This window comes from Cutaneotrichosporon cavernicola (genome assembly GCF_030864355.1).
Source record: "Cutaneotrichosporon cavernicola HIS019 DNA, chromosome: 6".
In the NCBI taxonomy this organism is placed as follows: domain Eukaryota; kingdom Fungi; phylum Basidiomycota; class Tremellomycetes; order Trichosporonales; family Trichosporonaceae; genus Cutaneotrichosporon; species Cutaneotrichosporon cavernicola.
Window position 1 is genome coordinate 1,141,845 of NC_083398.1, and position 16,010 is coordinate 1,157,854.

Below are 16,010 nucleotides of genomic sequence, written 5' to 3' on the forward strand. Positions count from 1 at the left end.
GACGGCACCATGAAGCACGGTCTCAAGATGCGCAAGCTGCAGCGAACCAGCTCGCACCGCCATGCGCTGCTCCGGTGAGTACTCTACCCCTCTCCACTCACCCAAAAGCTAATTCCAGTAACTTGGTCTCGGCCCTCCTCCACCACGAGATGATCAAAACGACCGTTCCAAAGGCCAAGGAGGCCGCGCGCATGGCCGAGAAGATCATCACCCTCGGCAAGAAGGGCACGAATGTCGCGCGCTCCAACGCCCAGGCCTTCCTCATGCCCGCGCACCACTACGCCGCAGACGCCTACAACGCGCCCGTGACCCCTACCCTTCCCCCTTCCGCGCTCGAGAGCGCCGACCCCGAGAACTTTGTTCCCAACACATCGCTGCTTCCCAAAGTGTTTGGACAGCTTGCAGAGCGCTATGCCGAGCGGCCGGGCGGGTATACGCGTATCCAGAGGTTCGGGAAGCGGCCAGGAGACAACGCGCCAGTTGCGATTTTGTCGCTTGTTGATGGGCCGCGCGATCTGAAGTTTGAGATGGCCGCGCGGGCGGCTGCCAGGGACAGCCTTACGAGCGGCGTGCTTCCCAGGACGAGGAGGAGCGTTCAGCGTGTGCTCAAGTACCGCGGAGACGAGGGGAAGGCCGAGTTCGACGCACTGAAACAGGACTATTCGGTGAGTCTTCTCAACCCCAAGAGGAGCGAGGACGCGTGAGCAGGGTGGAGCTATGTCTTTGATGGTTGTCCCGAAAACCCACTTGTCGCTCCGTTGCCAGCTGCGCACGGCACCGCTGACACCAGCTCCGCCTCCGCGCCGAGGGCGACGAATCCTACCCCGAGCTCGGACACCAGCGCGACGGCCCACCCGCCCGCTTCAAGTTCCGGCCTCACTCGTTCACCAAGCCGCAGCACGGACGCAAGCTCATGGCCGGTGAGCGTCTGGCCGGTGTGCCGATCCACCACACTGGATTGGGGATTGCGCGTGGTGCCCTTGGACGAAACCCCAAGCCCGTCAAGCAGCTGTTTGCGAGCGAGGTGCAGAAGGCGGACATCACCAAGGTCGACTAGGCATCTCGAGGAGGGGACACATGTATGCATTTTCACCGCTCGGACTGGGCTCATTGACATCGTTGCTAATTCTTTGTCTACTTTGAACACTTTCCGTTGACGCAGTTCTCGTCAATGATGGTACTGCACTTGGCGTAGCAGCCGCCGCAGTTGTCGTTATCGTTCTGGACGGTGACGCACCCGTCCGGTCCGAAACCGCACAGTGAAATGGGCGGCGGACACTTGGCCGGACCGCTGGCACAAGTCTCGTTGACGCCATTCTCGCCCTCACGGTAGTACAGAAGCCGCAGAACTTCATGGAGGACTGGAGGTCGACGCGGATGCCGAACCCAGGGAGCAGTCCTGCCTCTTGAAGGGGGCAAGGGCATGTGCTGGGGTCAGCGGCGTTGTTGAGGAGGGTAAAGGGAGGTGAGGGGAGGGGGGAGGATGACAACTCACGGGAAGCGAGAACCGACAGAGCGAGGAGCTTGATCTTGAGGGATATCATTGTGACTTGTGCATTTCGTGACCGCAAGTACTGCCTTTTCTACCTCACCACACTGCCATGCCGCGTCCCAAGCTACTTTGACGGGGCCCAGCCCGCCGTCGTTAACCTCAGCAGGAACGTCAGCTGCCCTCCAGGGAACGTCAGTTGGTACAGGCCCACGCCAATTAATTACCAGAATCATTGTTATTCTCTACTCTCACACAACCCTCGTGTGCGCCAGATTTCCAGTAGCTGGCATCGGCCAAGGCGCTGTGGTTAGCGTGGTTGATGAGAAGCCGGAATGGCACGGTTGTGCGGACAACACCCGTGCGTTAACCTTTGTCCAGTTTCGTCTTTTGCGTACTATAGATTGAAGAGGATGAGGCTACTGGAGGTTCCCCCTATCGGCAACGAGACAACCGCCTGCGACGACAGTCACGCCCCTCGTCCTTCTCGCCATGCACACCCCCGCTCCTTGCCAGCCGAATCAGGCTACGCCAACCTCTGACCCTCACTTGTACTTGGGCCTCCATCATTCCTCTCCCCGCCTTTCAAAAAGAAGGAAATGACCCACGGCACTCAATCTTGTTACATGATGAAGACTACTGCACATGCTACCCAGACACTGACGCCCTACGATTACTTTACTTGTACTGGGCCATAAAGTCGTTGTGGAACTTCTCGATCTTCGCGACGTACTCCTCGACACCGGGGCACAGCGCGGTGACACGCATGTGGTAGGTGCCGGGCTCCTGGCCGAAACCGGAGCCTGCAACAGCGCAGATACCGGTGGCGTCTGGTGTTAGCTGACAACGACAAGGTGTGCAGTCGCGTCTGTCGACGCCTGCTCGGCAAGCGCTTCGCGCCCACCTCACAGCACTCACCAAGAAGGTCAAGCGTGTACATGACGTCGGCGGGCTTGCCAAGCTCCTTGGCCTTGGCGATGGCCTTCTCGGGCATGGTGAGCTGGGGGAAGAGGTACATGGCACCGTCGGCGGGCTGGCAGCTGACGCCCTCGAGCTTGTTGAACTGCTCGCACATGAACTTGGAGCGCGAAGCGAGGTTGTCATGCGTGAGGGTGGTCTCGGCGAGCCACTGGTCGTACGACGCGTCGCCCTTCTTGGGGGGGTTAACGAGGAGGTCAACGCCGATCTGGCCAGTCACGGGGGGGCAGAGGGTCACGGAAGCCATCTTGTAGATCTGCTCAACGACGTCGGGGTCGATGTTGCAGAGCTCAAAGTATCCACCGCGGCGGCCGCACTCGCCGGAGACACCCTTCGAGATCGAGTGGAACGAGACAAGCTCGACAGAGTCGGCAATCTCCTTGGGCATGCTCTTGACGACCTCCTTGAACGAGATGAAGGGGCGGTGCTCGGGGTCGAAAATGTTGCGCTGGTACACCTCGTCGGCGAGGAGGACCATGCCCTCGTCGTAGCAGAGCTGCACCACATCCTGCATGGCCTCGCGGCTGAGGCAGCCGCCGGTGGGGTTGCCGGGGTTGATGACAGCAAGGCACTTGAGCTTGATGCCCTCAGCCTTAGCCTTCTCGACACTCTCCTTGAGCGACTTGAGGTTCATCGACCACTGCGCATCCTCCTGGAGGTAGTAGGGCACTGGCTTGGCGCCGATGTGAGCGAGTGTCGCAGTGTAGAGTGGGTACTGGGGGATGGGAATCATGCAGCCCTCGCCCTCCTTGAGGCAGAGGTCGAGGATCTGCGCGACACCGGCCGACGCGCCAGCAGTCAGGAAGATGAGCTCGGGGTCCGAGGGGTAGCCGTCGCGCTCTGTGATGTTAGCGAGTCCTAGCGAGTGCTTCGTGGGGTGCCTAGATCTGAACGTCTGCACGTCTCATACAGGCGCCCATTTCAGGACAAAACGGCCGAGCGTAAGGATTCTCTGAGAATATTCGAGCCGGGTTTCGCCGGCGAATGAATGAGATGAACGGCATCCTCGCCCCAAGTCACCCAAACACAATTCACACAATCCGTCTCGACTCAATGAGGCCCTTCGGCTAGGTCCGCATTGGTTGCTATGCCCGTGTCGGAAGCACTGATCCAAGCACAGGCCGCTCCCCCACCCACCCGCGCCCACCTTCCACGTCGGAGCCCACTCACCCTCAAGGAACTTGGCGACGCGCTGGCGGATGGCGAGCACACCCTTCGAGGGAGTGTAAGCGCCGACCGAGCCAATCTCCTTGCGAAGACCCTGGGCGCGCTTGATCACGTCGTCGGGGTAAATCTTCTTGGCGACCTCGAGGTGCTCCTCCATGAGCTCGGGGTACTCGAGGAGCGAGATGATCTGGCGCCAGAAAGTGATGGGGCGCTGGTTAAGACCTTTTTGCTGAGGGTTGCCGATGTTGGCCGTCACGACCTTGTCAAAGGGCAGGTTCTTACCGCCGCCGGGAGTGTCAAGCTCGTGCATGTACTTGTCGGCCTTGAGCGCGAGCTCGCCACGGACGGCGTACTGTACATCGAGGACCGCGGGGTTGATGGTCTCGAGGCTGAGGACGGGCTTGCGTGCAGTAGACATGGTGCGGCGTGGGAACTGGGAGAGGAAAGAAAACGGTCGGAGAAGAGGCGCACGCATAGAACGCATCGCCATTGTTATATCAACAGTGAAGAAGGGTTTCGGGGCCAAGTCGGGAATGGAGGCGGGGCGATATGATCGTCGTTGAGCCGTGAGAGGAGAGATTGGGGAGGAATGGATGTGGTCAGCACCAATCTAGGCTCAAAGGCTCTGGGCCGCTTTGTTGGTCTAGGTGGGCTGGGAATGTGGGTGGGCCTGAACGGGGTTGTATGACGATCCATGGCCTCTCTCTCTCTCTGTGCAAGTGCCTTTGGCCATGACAATTTGACAACAACCATGTCCGACCAGAGCGGTTCTGACCACTCTACAAGCGATCAGCCTTTGTTGGTTGCTCAACTTGGCATGAGTCATTTTCAACCTCCACCCCCCCCCTCCACTTTCTCCTCCACTCTCTCACTGGATCTTTGGGATGGGATTACTGGGATTCCTGGGCCAATTTGCCCACTTGCTGTCCTATTCCGTTCCGGTCACGTTCCGGCCCGCCGCCCCGTCATCCGTCATGCCCGCGTGGGTGCAGGTAGGCCAAGATAGACCTCGTTCATTGGCTGGGCACAACCTCCACTCTCGGTCTCTCACCCACCACGACAGAGTATAGAAGGCCCATCGTGTCTTGTCTTTGCTCTTGGAGGACCTACGTTTTGAACTTGGATGCTTTCGCAAAAGTGAAGGATGAGATGAGAAATAAAGAGAGAGAGAGAGAGACGACGACGATTTGCGTGCATGAGTTATATGACCTTGCTCGACTGTTGGGTGCGAGGGGGGAGGAAGGGTCAGTAGTGGGGAGGGGCTGGGGAATGGGATTAGAGCTCGGCCTCGTTGCATTCCCAAGATGTGCCGATTCACCCTACACATAGGTAACTAGTAGTCGGCACGGACCATGGTCAATGTGGAAACATTCAACACATAAGCCTCTTTTTATTGTCGCGGAACGCCCTCTGTCATCGAGTTTGCCCGTCTCGCCCGTCTGTGGCTCCTCTCGAGCCAGCCAGCGCCAGTTTGTGCTTCAGGGCAAATTAACCAGTCATCAACTCGGGCCGCCGGCTCTGACAGTTGTTTGGAAATCGGCACGCCGTAACCCCCGCCTCGTGGGCGGAGCTCCTCATTGTACCTCGGCGTCAAAGACGCCTTTTCTCCGAGGCACAAGTACACCATTCTCATCATCGTCTACAACATGCCAGTCTGCGCCCGAAACTCGCAATCGCTTGTCTTGTTTATCGTCAGAATTTCAGTTCCACTCGCCCCGGTCCTGTAGTTAGCCATCCGAGGCCCCCCCGTCACACTACGTCCAAGTTTCCCCCCCTGGCCGCACGTACCATCATGCGATCATTGCCCTGTTGTTGCTGCGGCGAGGTTCCCTTCCGCTCCTCCTGCAGCTTGGAGCTCAGCTTGCCTGCACCCGGCCTGGTGGTCGACACGCCACGGTTGTTGGCCTGACATCAGTCCCACGTTCTTGCTTCAAGACCAGCACACAGCCTAAAAGAAGCGCTGATGACACGACGTCATGCCAAATGCCCAAGGCCAAGCGGTCACGGATCGCCACTACTCACCGCCTGTGCGCGTGCCTCTGCGGCGGCCGCAGCTGCTGCGCGTGGGTCGTTACCGGGTGGCACTCCTCCGGCTGACTGCGGACCAGAACCGGAGAGTGTTCTCCCCTTTCCTCCAGCCGAGTTGGTCGCCGGCGCGGGCACATGCTGCCCGCTGGCTGGCGATGTAGAGGGTGCAGATCCGAGACGCTGGCCGCCCTTGGACGGGTCTGAGAAACAGTTGCCCATTGGAACGGTTGTGCACGGGGTGTGGGGGGGCGGTGCTTGTGTGGGTGACTGGTGACTCGTTGGGTGGAGGTGGGCGGTGCGATGGAAGCGTAACCAAGTGCTCGTGATAAGGATTGAGGATGAGCCTCTCGTTATTTGAGTGGTTAAAGTAAGGGGCGTGGGGAGTGTCAACCACAGTGCGGAGGCCACTAGTGATGTTGTTGTCGCTGTTTGTGTTGCCAAGACTGTTTCACATGGTATAGAATGCGAGCTGTGGAATGGCAAGCTCAACCTCCACTCCATTTCGCCGGAGATTGGGCTCATCTCCTCATATCTGGCGAAATCCTCTGACCTCACCGTGACCAGTATTTGTGTGCCATCCCGGCCTTAATAACCACAACCACCATGGCCGCCACATCATCTGTCGAGGAGACTCTCACCGCCGCGATCGCTCAGCTCGAGGCCGAGGCTACGCTCAAGAAGGTGAGTTTCAGCTGGCTTGAGCTCAATGAGCTGACCCCAGTCCATCCGCGAGGCCATCGAGCCGGTGGAGGACATTGTTCGCCAGGCCACTGCCGAGCTCAACCGCCTCCACTCGTCGCCCGCAACGCAGCGTACGTCAACCCTACTCTTCTCTAACAACAGATGAGGCGATCGCCACTAAGGCGCTCGAAACCATCGCCGGTGCCCACGCTCACTGGGTCAACATCGCCGGACTCATCCCCAAGGGCGAGTTCTATCGGTATGTCCTCAAGATCTGGCATGGCTAAGCGCAGTTACCAGTTCGCTGTCGCGCCCATGTTTCGTAGCCTCGTGACGAGCATCGCGCTCGCCCGCTTCGTGCTCCGGGACGAGCTCGTGCCCCAGTTCACCGCCGCTACGCTTATGGGCCGTATGTCAAAGTCAAGGGAGCGTGGCTGACATGTAGTCCAGGGCGAGACCGTCGGCGAGCTCGAGGTCACCTCTGACGATTACCTCCAGGGCGTCATTGGCATGGTCAACGAGCTGGTGAGTCGGGAGGGGGTTCCAGCCAAGCCAAGGCCTATGTGAACCAGCTAACTCCAGCCCCGTCTGTCGGTCAACTCGGTCACAGCACAGAACTTTAAGCTGCCTGGCCGGATAGCGCTCTTCGTCAACGACATCTTTGCTAGCTACTCTATGGTGAGTGGGGATGTGGGCTTGGCCAAAGGGGAAAGAAGTCCGCCGGTTCCGCACCTGCAACTGTCGACTGCTCGCAAGCTGACCCCCAGCTCAACCTCCGCAACGACCAGCTGCGCCGCAAGTTTGACTCGCTCAAGTATGACCTGAAGCGGTGCGAGGACGTCGTGTACGACCTCACGCTGCGTGGCCTTGCTACCGCTCCTTCGGCTTAGAGTTTTTACTTAGGACTTGAATCACTTGATGCATTGATTTGTACCATATCGCAATTTCTGATCGATTGTAAACAAGCCAAACTAATACTAATTGTTGGGCTGCCACTTTGCGGGGCTGACGGGAATAGGTGAATTGGGTGGCGGTGTGTGTGGTAGCTTGGTGCCTGAAAACGGGGACAACTTGCAATCAAGCCCTGCTGCCCCTTTCTTTCCCCTTCCCGCTCCCCTTCTTGACACTCGACTCGACATCCCATCCATCCTTGTCTTCACTCCATCCATCAACTAACTAATACAGTCTTCAACCTCCTCCTCACTCCATCCTCTCACTCGTGACACCAACTTCACACAATGGCTTCCATGGACATCGACAAGCCCCTCGACGAGGTACGCATAATCGACTGCAATCGACAAGAGAACACGAGCTGACGCACGTTTGCCCTCCTTTGCCACCCACCTTGACAATAACAACAATCCATCACCTTCCAACATCCATCCGTTTGCCATTGTACACTGCTCGCGCATCTTCTGTGTACTATTCCTCCAATAGATGATCGCCGCTAAGCCTCGTGGCCGTCGTGGTGGCCGTGGCCGTGGTGCTTCCTCGGCCTCTGCCCCCTCCCGCGACGCGGCTCCGCGTGGTGCGGCTGGCGCGCGTGCGCGCTACTCTGGTTCCGCCCCGCGCAACGTGTCGCAGACCCAGCGCGCTGCTGTTGTGCCCGCTGCTAACAAACCCGTGACCGCGGACGCTACCAAGATCATCATCTCCAACCTTCCCACAGACGTGACCGAGGCACAGGTTCGCGACCTTATGCAGTCGACCGTTGGGCCTGTTCGCGCCCTCCACATGGCTTACACCGCGAGCGGAAAGAGCTCTGGCAGCGCGACTGTCATCTTCAAGAACCGCGGTGACGCCAACAAGGCTCACACGACGTGTAGGTTGGCGAGGAAGGCGGTGCTGATTCTAGACCACAACCGGATGATCGACAACCGTTAGTGTCTCCTCCTGCTGACTTCCCCCTTGCTTCGCCGCTGCTCGCCAATGCGGGTTCTATGATTCGGACAGTTTGTTTGGCACGTGAGGCGACGTGACGTAACCAGCCGTGATAGCAAGTTGAACAGCGCATGAGGCGAAGACGCGTGCAAGCTGGATAGGGTAACCTTCCTCGCATTACGCAAGTCTCGTTGGTACAGGCATCAAGCCACCCCGCGCCGACCGTCCTCAACGCAGGCGGAGGCGCGGTTGGCTTTGGCTAAGTACGCGCAGTGTGATTGCTGCCTCCCGGTGGCAATGTAAAACGCGCGCAATCCAAGTCCTTCGGGCACAGGGTGGCGTCGAGTGCCAGTCGCTCGGCTGCAGTGACGGATGTTGAGCAAGTCTCCATCGCCTGCGATAGCGTACAGCTTTCCCCTGCGGCGCTTGGCGCACTTGCGGTCTCATCTGCAACCCCCGAGCATGTGGCGAACACGGCCGGGTATCGTTCTACGACGGTCCGACGAACGGTGGTTGTCGGATGATCACTGGCGCGACTGTCGCCTCGAGACGGTTCTCGAGTGCGGCTAGGTCGCATCAAGATGGTCCGAAGGACCTCGGCAGCAGCAGCGGCGGCTTCCCTTTCTCGATCTCATCGCAATGAACTGGCGCTGATCTGCGCCTCTGCTCTACGCATCCTTGCACTTTGTTACGACTCTTTCACATCTCACGACTCCCCACTATTCTTCTCAATTCTATCAACTACGACTTGCATTGCACGACCTCAACATTGTATCGACTACGACTTGCATGCACGACCTCAACATTGTATCGACTACGACTTGCATGCGCGACCTCAACATTGTATCGACTACGACTCGCATGCACGACCTCAACATTGTATCGACTCCTATGTGTACGCATCAACTCTGCAACCGGTTCCCGACATCAACATCTTCTTCCATTCACTCCTCCGCATATTTACCCACCTCCACAACCCCGCCGCCTGCACACATTCCGAACTCTGGCTTCTCTCAATAGAGCGCCCCATGAAGGTCGAGATCGCCATCGACCCCAACGCTGTTGCGTCGTCGCTCGCCGCGCGCGTCGCCACACCTCGGGCTGCTAAGCCCGATTCCAAGTCGTCGGCACCCCGCGGCCGCCGCGCTCCCCCTCCCTCCCGCCCTCGCGCGGCCCGTCCCGCCAAGAAGTCGGCCGAGGACCTCGATGCCGAGATGGAGGTGAGTCGCGTCGTCATTCTCTGGAGAGAGACTAACAGCCAGGCGTACAAGACGACGACTGCTTAGAAACTATTCATAAAACATTGTTGAGACCATGAGTTGACTGGGTTTGAGATGGATGTAGCCCCTTCGTTACCTTGCTTGGATCAGCAGCTGGAGGGTTGGAGGCGATGCGTGCCAAGTGGAATGTGGGTCTTCCTTGTTTTGCGGGGCAACTATGTGACCAGGGCGCTGAGGTTACGACATCTGACGACTTACAGTTCGCTACTCATGACCAGCTCGGCGGTGTACACGCGGCACAAGATGGGTGCCGCTGCCAGCCACACCCGCCGAGGAGACAGGGTCCTCACTAAGCAAGACCAGAGCCTGTGTGAGGGAGAGTGAATCGAGGTCCGGAACGATAACAGCCACTGCGGGGCTTGTGCTTGTGGGCACAAGGTGAGTGGCGGCGGGACAAAGCTGATCATGAGCGCCGAGGGTCAAAACTGTGCCGGTGGCAAGTGCATGTGCATGTAGACAAGTTGAAGACGGCCAATGCGATGCAAAGAATGAGCCAAACGCACCATTGCAACAGCCATGAGGTTACGGTACGCAGACAAGAGTGTGAGTCTCGTCTCGGGCCGATCGCTCTCCAACAACTTGCAGTTACTGTCCACAAACTGATCGTACGTCATTTTGTCATTTTCAGTTCCGACGCGTCGTCGAGTTCCAGTCATGCAGGGGACTTGGTGTCGATACAGGCACAACGCAAAGTCTTGGCAACCTAATGTGACACTTGGAAACAAGTGTGTATGTCTGTGCCCGACCACCCTCTCTCCTCCTACTACTACCTCTTCGATGGTCGGCTCGTGACGCAAAGACATTGATGTCATTTCTAGTCGGCCAAAGCTCCCGATCTCTGATCTCTGAATTGCAGTCACTTACAAACTACATCTTGTAACCCCTCACTCCGTCTCTGCACAGTCATCCACCATGCTCTTCTTCCCTCTCCATCCTCTCCTCGCCTTCCTCTTCCTCGTTGCAAACGCCGCCTTCCTCCCCCGCGACCCATGCCTCCCTGGCCAACTCGAGTGTTTCGGGACATGCATCGACCCGAGCACCGACAACTCAAACTGCGGTGCATGTAGATCGTGGTGTGTCTCCGAGCCAGGTAGGCCCGCGTCTACGTGTACCGGGGGGAAGTGCATGTGTCCCGATGGACCGGCGTGTGCGTGGTCAAGTGGACCAGGGTGGTTCTGTCCAGACCTAGCGACAAACTTGAATAACTGTGGAGCTTGTGGTGTAGTCGTGAGTTCCAAGTCCGATCTCTCCTCTCTTCTCTCCTCTCGCCTCTCCTTTTCCCTTCACCTCCCTTCCTCCCCTGCTCCTACTACCTTCTCTACCCATTCCCCGCCAGCCCGCACAGAATCATCCCCATTCCCCAAACTCCGCTTTGTCTGGCAGCCCCCTCGCTGATCCAGTGCACAAACGCGACCTGTACCAACGGCACCTGCACGTCCTGCGACAAAACCTTCTGCCCCGGCGGCGCGGGCGCATGCGTCGACACATCAACCTCGACATCAAACTGCGGCGCCTGCTTCCACCAGTGCGACGTAGCCTCAGGCGCAACCTGCCAAAACGGCACATGTATCTGTCCCCCGAACCTGACAAGCTGCGGCTTCGCCTTTGCCCAACAATGCGTCAACACGCTTTCGGATACGAGCAATTGCGGTGCGTGTGGTCACCGATGCCCGGAGGATTCGGGTTGTAATGGTGGGATCTGTGTTGCTTGTCCCCCAGGACAGAAGGCTTGTGGGAGATGCGTTAATGTTGAGAATGATAATGCGGATTGTGGAGCGTGTGGAGTTGAATGTGAGGTTGGGACGAACTGCGTAGAGGGTGTTTGTGTTTAGTCTGTGTGTGAGAGAGTAGTGATGTATGGACACTGCGGGTATCGACTTGGTCGTTGGGTTTGGATCTGTGGTGGTGCGAGATGTGTTTGGGCGGCCTGCATCCCCTCTTCGCATCGCATCACCGGATAGCAGGACGTCAGGGCGGCAGGTGCGCATTGCCTTCTTGTGCTGTGTCCGAAACTGTGGCCCAAAGCGCCTCTGTCAACGCCATCCTCTGAATGAAGACACAGACCGCGCGTAAACAGCTATGACGCGCGACAGTGGGTACGGGTAAGGGCGAATGACACAAGCGCAATGTCCACTGCGTTAATAGCAAGAGCACATAGCCGGCGCTAGACAAGAAACAAATGCAGAAGAAACTGGCAGCATTAGCTCACCAGCTCAAGGTCCCACGCCGTGACCGAGCCAATGGTCCGTGGGACTCGTCTCCAACCGAGGCCGCAGGACCAGCTCTAGCTCCCAGCCTCGCAGCCTAGTTGTGCCACCTGTTCTTCTCGCCCGCCACGCGCCACGCATACGAGAACGATAGCGGGCTCGCGCCGACGCCGAGCGGCTCGTGCTCCTTGCGGGCCTCGGCAAGGCGGAAGATGAAGTTGGCGAGGATGACGACAAACAGCGAGCCACAGATGAGGAGTGGACCGACGAGTACGTCAAAACTGCCCGGGTAGCGCGACGCAATCATCGTCAGGCGCTTTTGGTATAGCACGTAGCCGTAGATGAGGGTGGCGGCGGCGCTGGGATCAGCGAAGTTTGCGTGAGGGCGGGTTGGAGTCTACAGTACAAACCCGCCAGGCAAACTCACATGATGGCGTAGGCGAGGGCAAACCAGCGCGCAGGGTGGTCATTGGCGCCGTAGAGGAGACCTGTCGCGATGGTGGAGAGGAGCACGCCCATCGAGAGGTATGAGATGTAGGTGCGCTCGTTGGCGAACCACACCTTAGGCTCGACCTTGACTGGCGTCGCACGCTTCTCTGTCTGTTAGCTACTCAGGCGGAAACATCAGCCAATACGTACTGGGAACGCGCACACGGATGGTGGGGTCGTTGATTGAGTGGTAGTCGGTGAGCAGGGGGCGCTCCTCGCTGCGGTCAGCGCCATCCTCTTCACTCAACACCTGGGCTGTATGCTCCCAGGAGGTGATAGGTTGAAGCCCAACACCAGTCACACTCTTGTCATACTCACGAGTCCGGCAGACGATCTCCGCGCTTGCTCTTCGCCCGAATGCCCTCGCCACGCGCCGGGAGGAGCCTCAGTGCGCCCTGCGAGAACCTGGCGTCAGCGCTTCCTTCTCTCAGCTCAGGACCATCATGCTGTAGAGCTGAAGCTGCCTGCGATCACTATTACCCACGGCTGGAAAAAGTTCTCCGAGACGTCGTTGAGCACACGAGCCATCGACGACTCGGCCTTGGGCTGGGACGGGCCCGCTCCGGCGCTCGAGGAGCTGGGGTTGAGGGGCGTTGTCTGGGGTCAGCGGCCCTGCTCTGAGGGAGTAGAGATGAGGTAAGGTCGGATGGGAAGGTTGGGTGAGGTTGGGAAGGTTGGGAAGGAAGGTTCGATGGTAGCTGGAAGACGAGGGAAGGAAGGCGGCGATCCTCCGGGGTGGTGTTCGTACTCTGGAAGATGGCGAGCGTCTCATACAGAGTTGTTACATTCAATTAATTGAATGCAGCTGCTCGCTATCATGACGCCAGCCAGAGCGTCCAACACGCCGCCATGCACCCGCGATGACTCACCTCGTCGGCCATGATGATAAGTTTGAGAGAAGAGTAAATCGAAACAGAGATAGAGTGGTGTGGTGTTATGATGCCAAGCACGTGCGTGCCCCGGCCAGTCGCCTCCACACCCCGCCCAACCCAGGAACCTCTGTCCGTGCAAGTTTGTTTTCACTTCTAGCTACTGTACATAAATGCGTCCAATGTCCCATCCAGGCTGGCTCGAGACACGCGAGAGGCCTAGGCCTAACATCAGAGTCAAACAAGCACATGCTTTTCGCGCGCTCTGCGATATAGGCAGAGTGATAATTAATGGCTGATGACTAGTGGCCTCAGGCCGTGCCTGGACGATCGACGTCATGTCCGCAATGATCAGTGGGGGTTCAAGAGATTTAGAGGTTCCGAGTTGAGTTTCCGAGTTGAGTTTCCGAGCTTGGTTGCTTGGTAGCTTGGTAGCTTCGTAGCCATCCCCTCGCGGTCTAGATGGTCTACATCTCAATGCATTACCGCTCAATTACATCGAGCCACGCACGGACAGCACCAGTCCCGTGCCTGCTGGTCTGCTCCACAGTCTCCTCCCACATCTTCGCACGTCCGCGTGGTCCACCCATTACTGCGCCGCCTGCTGCGCCTGCGAGCGCTGCACCATCTTGAGCAGCATCGCATGGTACTCCTCCCACGCAGTCACGAGCTCGCGCTGTCGCGCAATCTGGCCGTCGAGGTTGGCGGTGAGAGTGCGCCGGAACTCGTCGACGCGCTCGCGCTCGAACCGGGCAAACTCGGCCTTGACGAGCTTGCTCTGCGCTTCAAAGTCGGCGCTCGTGTCACGCATCCGCCGTTCCGCCTGGTGTCAGTCCATCCATCTCCGCTGCAAGCCTCCTAGCCTTCTTGCCCGCTCGGCTTTTTTCTGGAGCATCACTCACCTCAGCCTGCTCCGCCATCGAGATGCCGCCTTGGGCGGGAGGCCGGCCCTGCAGTCGCGCCTTGTCGCGGACCTGCCGAATGCGCGTCACCTCCTTCAGCGCCGCCTGCCAAGCGTGGTACGCGCGCACTCGGCTACCGAATGCGAGGCGCACACTGCCAATGAACCGGACATACTCGTCCGACAAGTTCAGGAGCTGGCTCACGTCAGCTGTAGCCTGTGCCTCGCCAGCACCCTTCTCGCGCCGCGCCAGATCTGCCAACCGCCCAAGCGCGGCACACATTGCCGCGCCAAGCTCCGAGTCCGCGAGCGCCTGCGCAGCGTCCGCGACATCGCCGACCGCAACTGCCATGTCGAGGCGCGCCTTGCTCGCGAGGTCCAGGCTCTTGCTCAGACTCTTGAGGTGGCCCTCCAGGTGGTCAAGGTACGCCTTGCGCTGGTCGAACCACTCGTCCTTCTCGACATACCGCGGCCCTGTCCACGAGCTGAGCAGGCCCGCGGAGGGAGTAGAAGGCGTCTCGGCTCCCGCGCGCCGGTTCTTGATATCCAGTGCGAAGCTGTCCGACTCGATGAACAGGCGCAGATCCGGGTCAAGCTGGAGTATAGGGTGCGCTGTGATCTTGGTGAGGCAGCGCTGTAGCGCGGCCCGGCGCGTCTCAATAAACTGTTCCTGGAAACGCCCGAACGCGTGCTTGTCCGGCACAGGCGGCACTATCACGCCGGGGTTGTTGGCCGTCAGCTGCTCGTACAGCCACAGGAAGTCGGAGAAGCGGCGCAGCACGCTAAAGTCGCCACGGCGGTAGTGCGGAGACGTCGTCTTGGTGCGCACCGTGTACACGACGTGTCCGCGCACTGGGTCGCCGATTTTGGTCGGGTCGCTAACCGTGATCTGGAACACGGGCGTGCTGAGCAGCTTGGGCCGGCGTAGCGACTTGGCGCTGTCCTGAGAGGTGCGCGGCTCCTCACGCTCTTCCTCGTCCGGTTCTGCCTCCGGTTCCGCGTCGTTGATCGACGCCGTCGACGACTGAGTCGCGAGCGGACCCGGCTCGCCCCATCCCCCACCCGCACCCTCGTTCCATGGATCCCCGCTGGTGCTCAACGGCTCGTCATCCACTGCACCCCATCCGCGCCCGCCGAATCTCGCCGTCGGCGACGATCCGTTCGCGCTGCTCGCGCCGATCGCGAGGCTGCGGAACCCGTAGTCGGGCTCGCCAGCCGGTGTGTCGAGTGGCGACACGGAGACACGATCGGTGGGTGCCGACCCCGGTGCAGCGGGTGTGTCTGGTCGCGACGGTGTTGGCGTGGGCATGCTGCTCTCCGGTAAAGGTAGGCTCCCCGATGCCGCCGCCTCCGCTCTGGCCTCTTTAACCTCAGGTTTGACCTCTGGCTTGGGCTCGGGCTTGGACTCCCTGGATGGCGCGAAGACGTACGGCGCCTTCTTCTCCGGCGTGGGCGGAACGACGGCAAGAGGAGGCTTGTCGTCATGTTTGACGAACGCGCGCTTCAGGCTAGCCTCGGGATCGTTCTCGGCCAGGAGTTCTTCGTCGATCAGGCCGGGGGGAAGGGTACGTTGACGCGCCGCCTCTGGTGAAGAAGGGACAGAGCGGCGAGCGGCAGCGGGGGAAGGTGGTTGGGATGACTGGGATTTGCGCGGGCTCGTGCGCGGCGAGCTGGAGAAGGGGTTCGACATCGGGTCATCGCCGAAGCCTCCGCCGAACGCGGCCAGCTCCTCGCGCTCGCGTGCGTGGATGACCGAGGGTGGGTCGGGGAGCCCGCTCCCGAAGCCCCCGTCGTACAGGTTCTGCGGCGGTGGCGAGGCTTCGCGTGCTGGCGCCGCTTGGGGCGCCCCCCAACCGCCCGAGAGGTCGTCGCCGCCGAATGGGTTGGCCCATGGATCGGCGTGGTTGGTGAAGAGCGTTGGCTGAGGTGCGGGGTTGGACTGGGCTAGCAGACGCGCAAAGTTCTCCTCCTCGTCCATGATGCGATGTGGAATGTGTCAAGTTGGTGAATCGCGGTCAAGTGAATCCAACCTCTATGTGA

At 59.5% G+C, this 16,010-nt stretch overlaps 8 protein-coding genes across 8 annotated transcripts; 3 read left to right on the top strand and 5 right to left on the bottom strand.

Moving 5' to 3' along the window:
* Nucleotides 1–9: 9 nt before the first annotated feature.
* mrpl8 (uncharacterized protein) lies at nucleotides 10–1,057 on the top strand (the record flags this gene model as incomplete). The annotated part of the gene is made up of 3 exons (XM_060602912.1): nucleotides 10–74; nucleotides 119–665; nucleotides 791–1,057. 3 exons carry the CDS (start codon nucleotides 10–12, stop codon nucleotides 1,055–1,057), a joined length of 879 nt encoding a protein of 292 aa, XP_060459258.1.
* Nucleotides 1,058–1,134: 77 nt separating this feature from the next.
* On the bottom strand, nucleotides 1,135–1,544 carry CcaverHIS019_0604530 (uncharacterized protein; the record flags this gene model as incomplete). Its single annotated transcript, XM_060602913.1, has 2 exons — nucleotides 1,135–1,361; nucleotides 1,496–1,544. 2 exons carry the CDS (start codon nucleotides 1,542–1,544, stop codon nucleotides 1,135–1,137), a joined length of 276 nt encoding a protein of 91 aa, XP_060459259.1.
* Nucleotides 1,545–2,167: 623 nt separating this feature from the next.
* ALT1 (uncharacterized protein) lies at nucleotides 2,168–4,831 on the bottom strand (the record flags this gene model as incomplete). Its single annotated transcript, XM_060602914.1, has 4 exons — nucleotides 2,168–2,319; nucleotides 2,408–3,307; nucleotides 3,638–4,067; nucleotides 4,745–4,831. The coding sequence occupies 4 exons, from the start codon at nucleotides 4,829–4,831 to the stop codon at nucleotides 2,168–2,170; spliced, it is 1,569 nt and encodes a 522-aa protein (XP_060459260.1).
* Nucleotides 4,832–5,334: 503 nt separating this feature from the next.
* CcaverHIS019_0604550 (uncharacterized protein) lies at nucleotides 5,335–5,881 on the bottom strand (the record flags this gene model as incomplete). The annotated part of the gene is made up of 3 exons (XM_060602915.1): nucleotides 5,335–5,355; nucleotides 5,423–5,539; nucleotides 5,657–5,881. 3 exons carry the CDS (start codon nucleotides 5,879–5,881, stop codon nucleotides 5,335–5,337), a joined length of 363 nt encoding a protein of 120 aa, XP_060459261.1.
* A 384-nt stretch (nucleotides 5,882–6,265) lies between these two features.
* tsn1 (uncharacterized protein) lies at nucleotides 6,266–7,233 on the top strand (the record flags this gene model as incomplete). Its single annotated transcript, XM_060602916.1, has 7 exons — nucleotides 6,266–6,343; nucleotides 6,384–6,474; nucleotides 6,506–6,602; nucleotides 6,637–6,752; nucleotides 6,789–6,868; nucleotides 6,926–7,021; nucleotides 7,111–7,233. 7 exons carry the CDS (start codon nucleotides 6,266–6,268, stop codon nucleotides 7,231–7,233), a joined length of 681 nt encoding a protein of 226 aa, XP_060459262.1.
* A 348-nt stretch (nucleotides 7,234–7,581) lies between these two features.
* Nucleotides 7,582–9,510, top strand: YRA1 (uncharacterized protein; the record flags this gene model as incomplete). Its single annotated transcript, XM_060602917.1, has 5 exons — nucleotides 7,582–7,617; nucleotides 7,781–8,165; nucleotides 8,199–8,222; nucleotides 9,245–9,444; nucleotides 9,487–9,510. The coding sequence occupies 5 exons, from the start codon at nucleotides 7,582–7,584 to the stop codon at nucleotides 9,508–9,510; spliced, it is 669 nt and encodes a 222-aa protein (XP_060459263.1).
* Nucleotides 9,511–11,808: 2,298 nt separating this feature from the next.
* CcaverHIS019_0604580 (uncharacterized protein) lies at nucleotides 11,809–13,081 on the bottom strand (the record flags this gene model as incomplete). Its single annotated transcript, XM_060602918.1, has 6 exons — nucleotides 11,809–12,070; nucleotides 12,139–12,307; nucleotides 12,351–12,418; nucleotides 12,519–12,605; nucleotides 12,685–12,797; nucleotides 13,070–13,081. The coding sequence occupies 6 exons, from the start codon at nucleotides 13,079–13,081 to the stop codon at nucleotides 11,809–11,811; spliced, it is 711 nt and encodes a 236-aa protein (XP_060459264.1).
* A 577-nt stretch (nucleotides 13,082–13,658) lies between these two features.
* On the bottom strand, nucleotides 13,659–15,948 carry vps5 (uncharacterized protein; the record flags this gene model as incomplete). Its single annotated transcript, XM_060602919.1, has 2 exons — nucleotides 13,659–13,892; nucleotides 13,972–15,948. 2 exons carry the CDS (start codon nucleotides 15,946–15,948, stop codon nucleotides 13,659–13,661), a joined length of 2,211 nt encoding a protein of 736 aa, XP_060459265.1.
* Nucleotides 15,949–16,010: the final 62 nt, after the last annotated feature.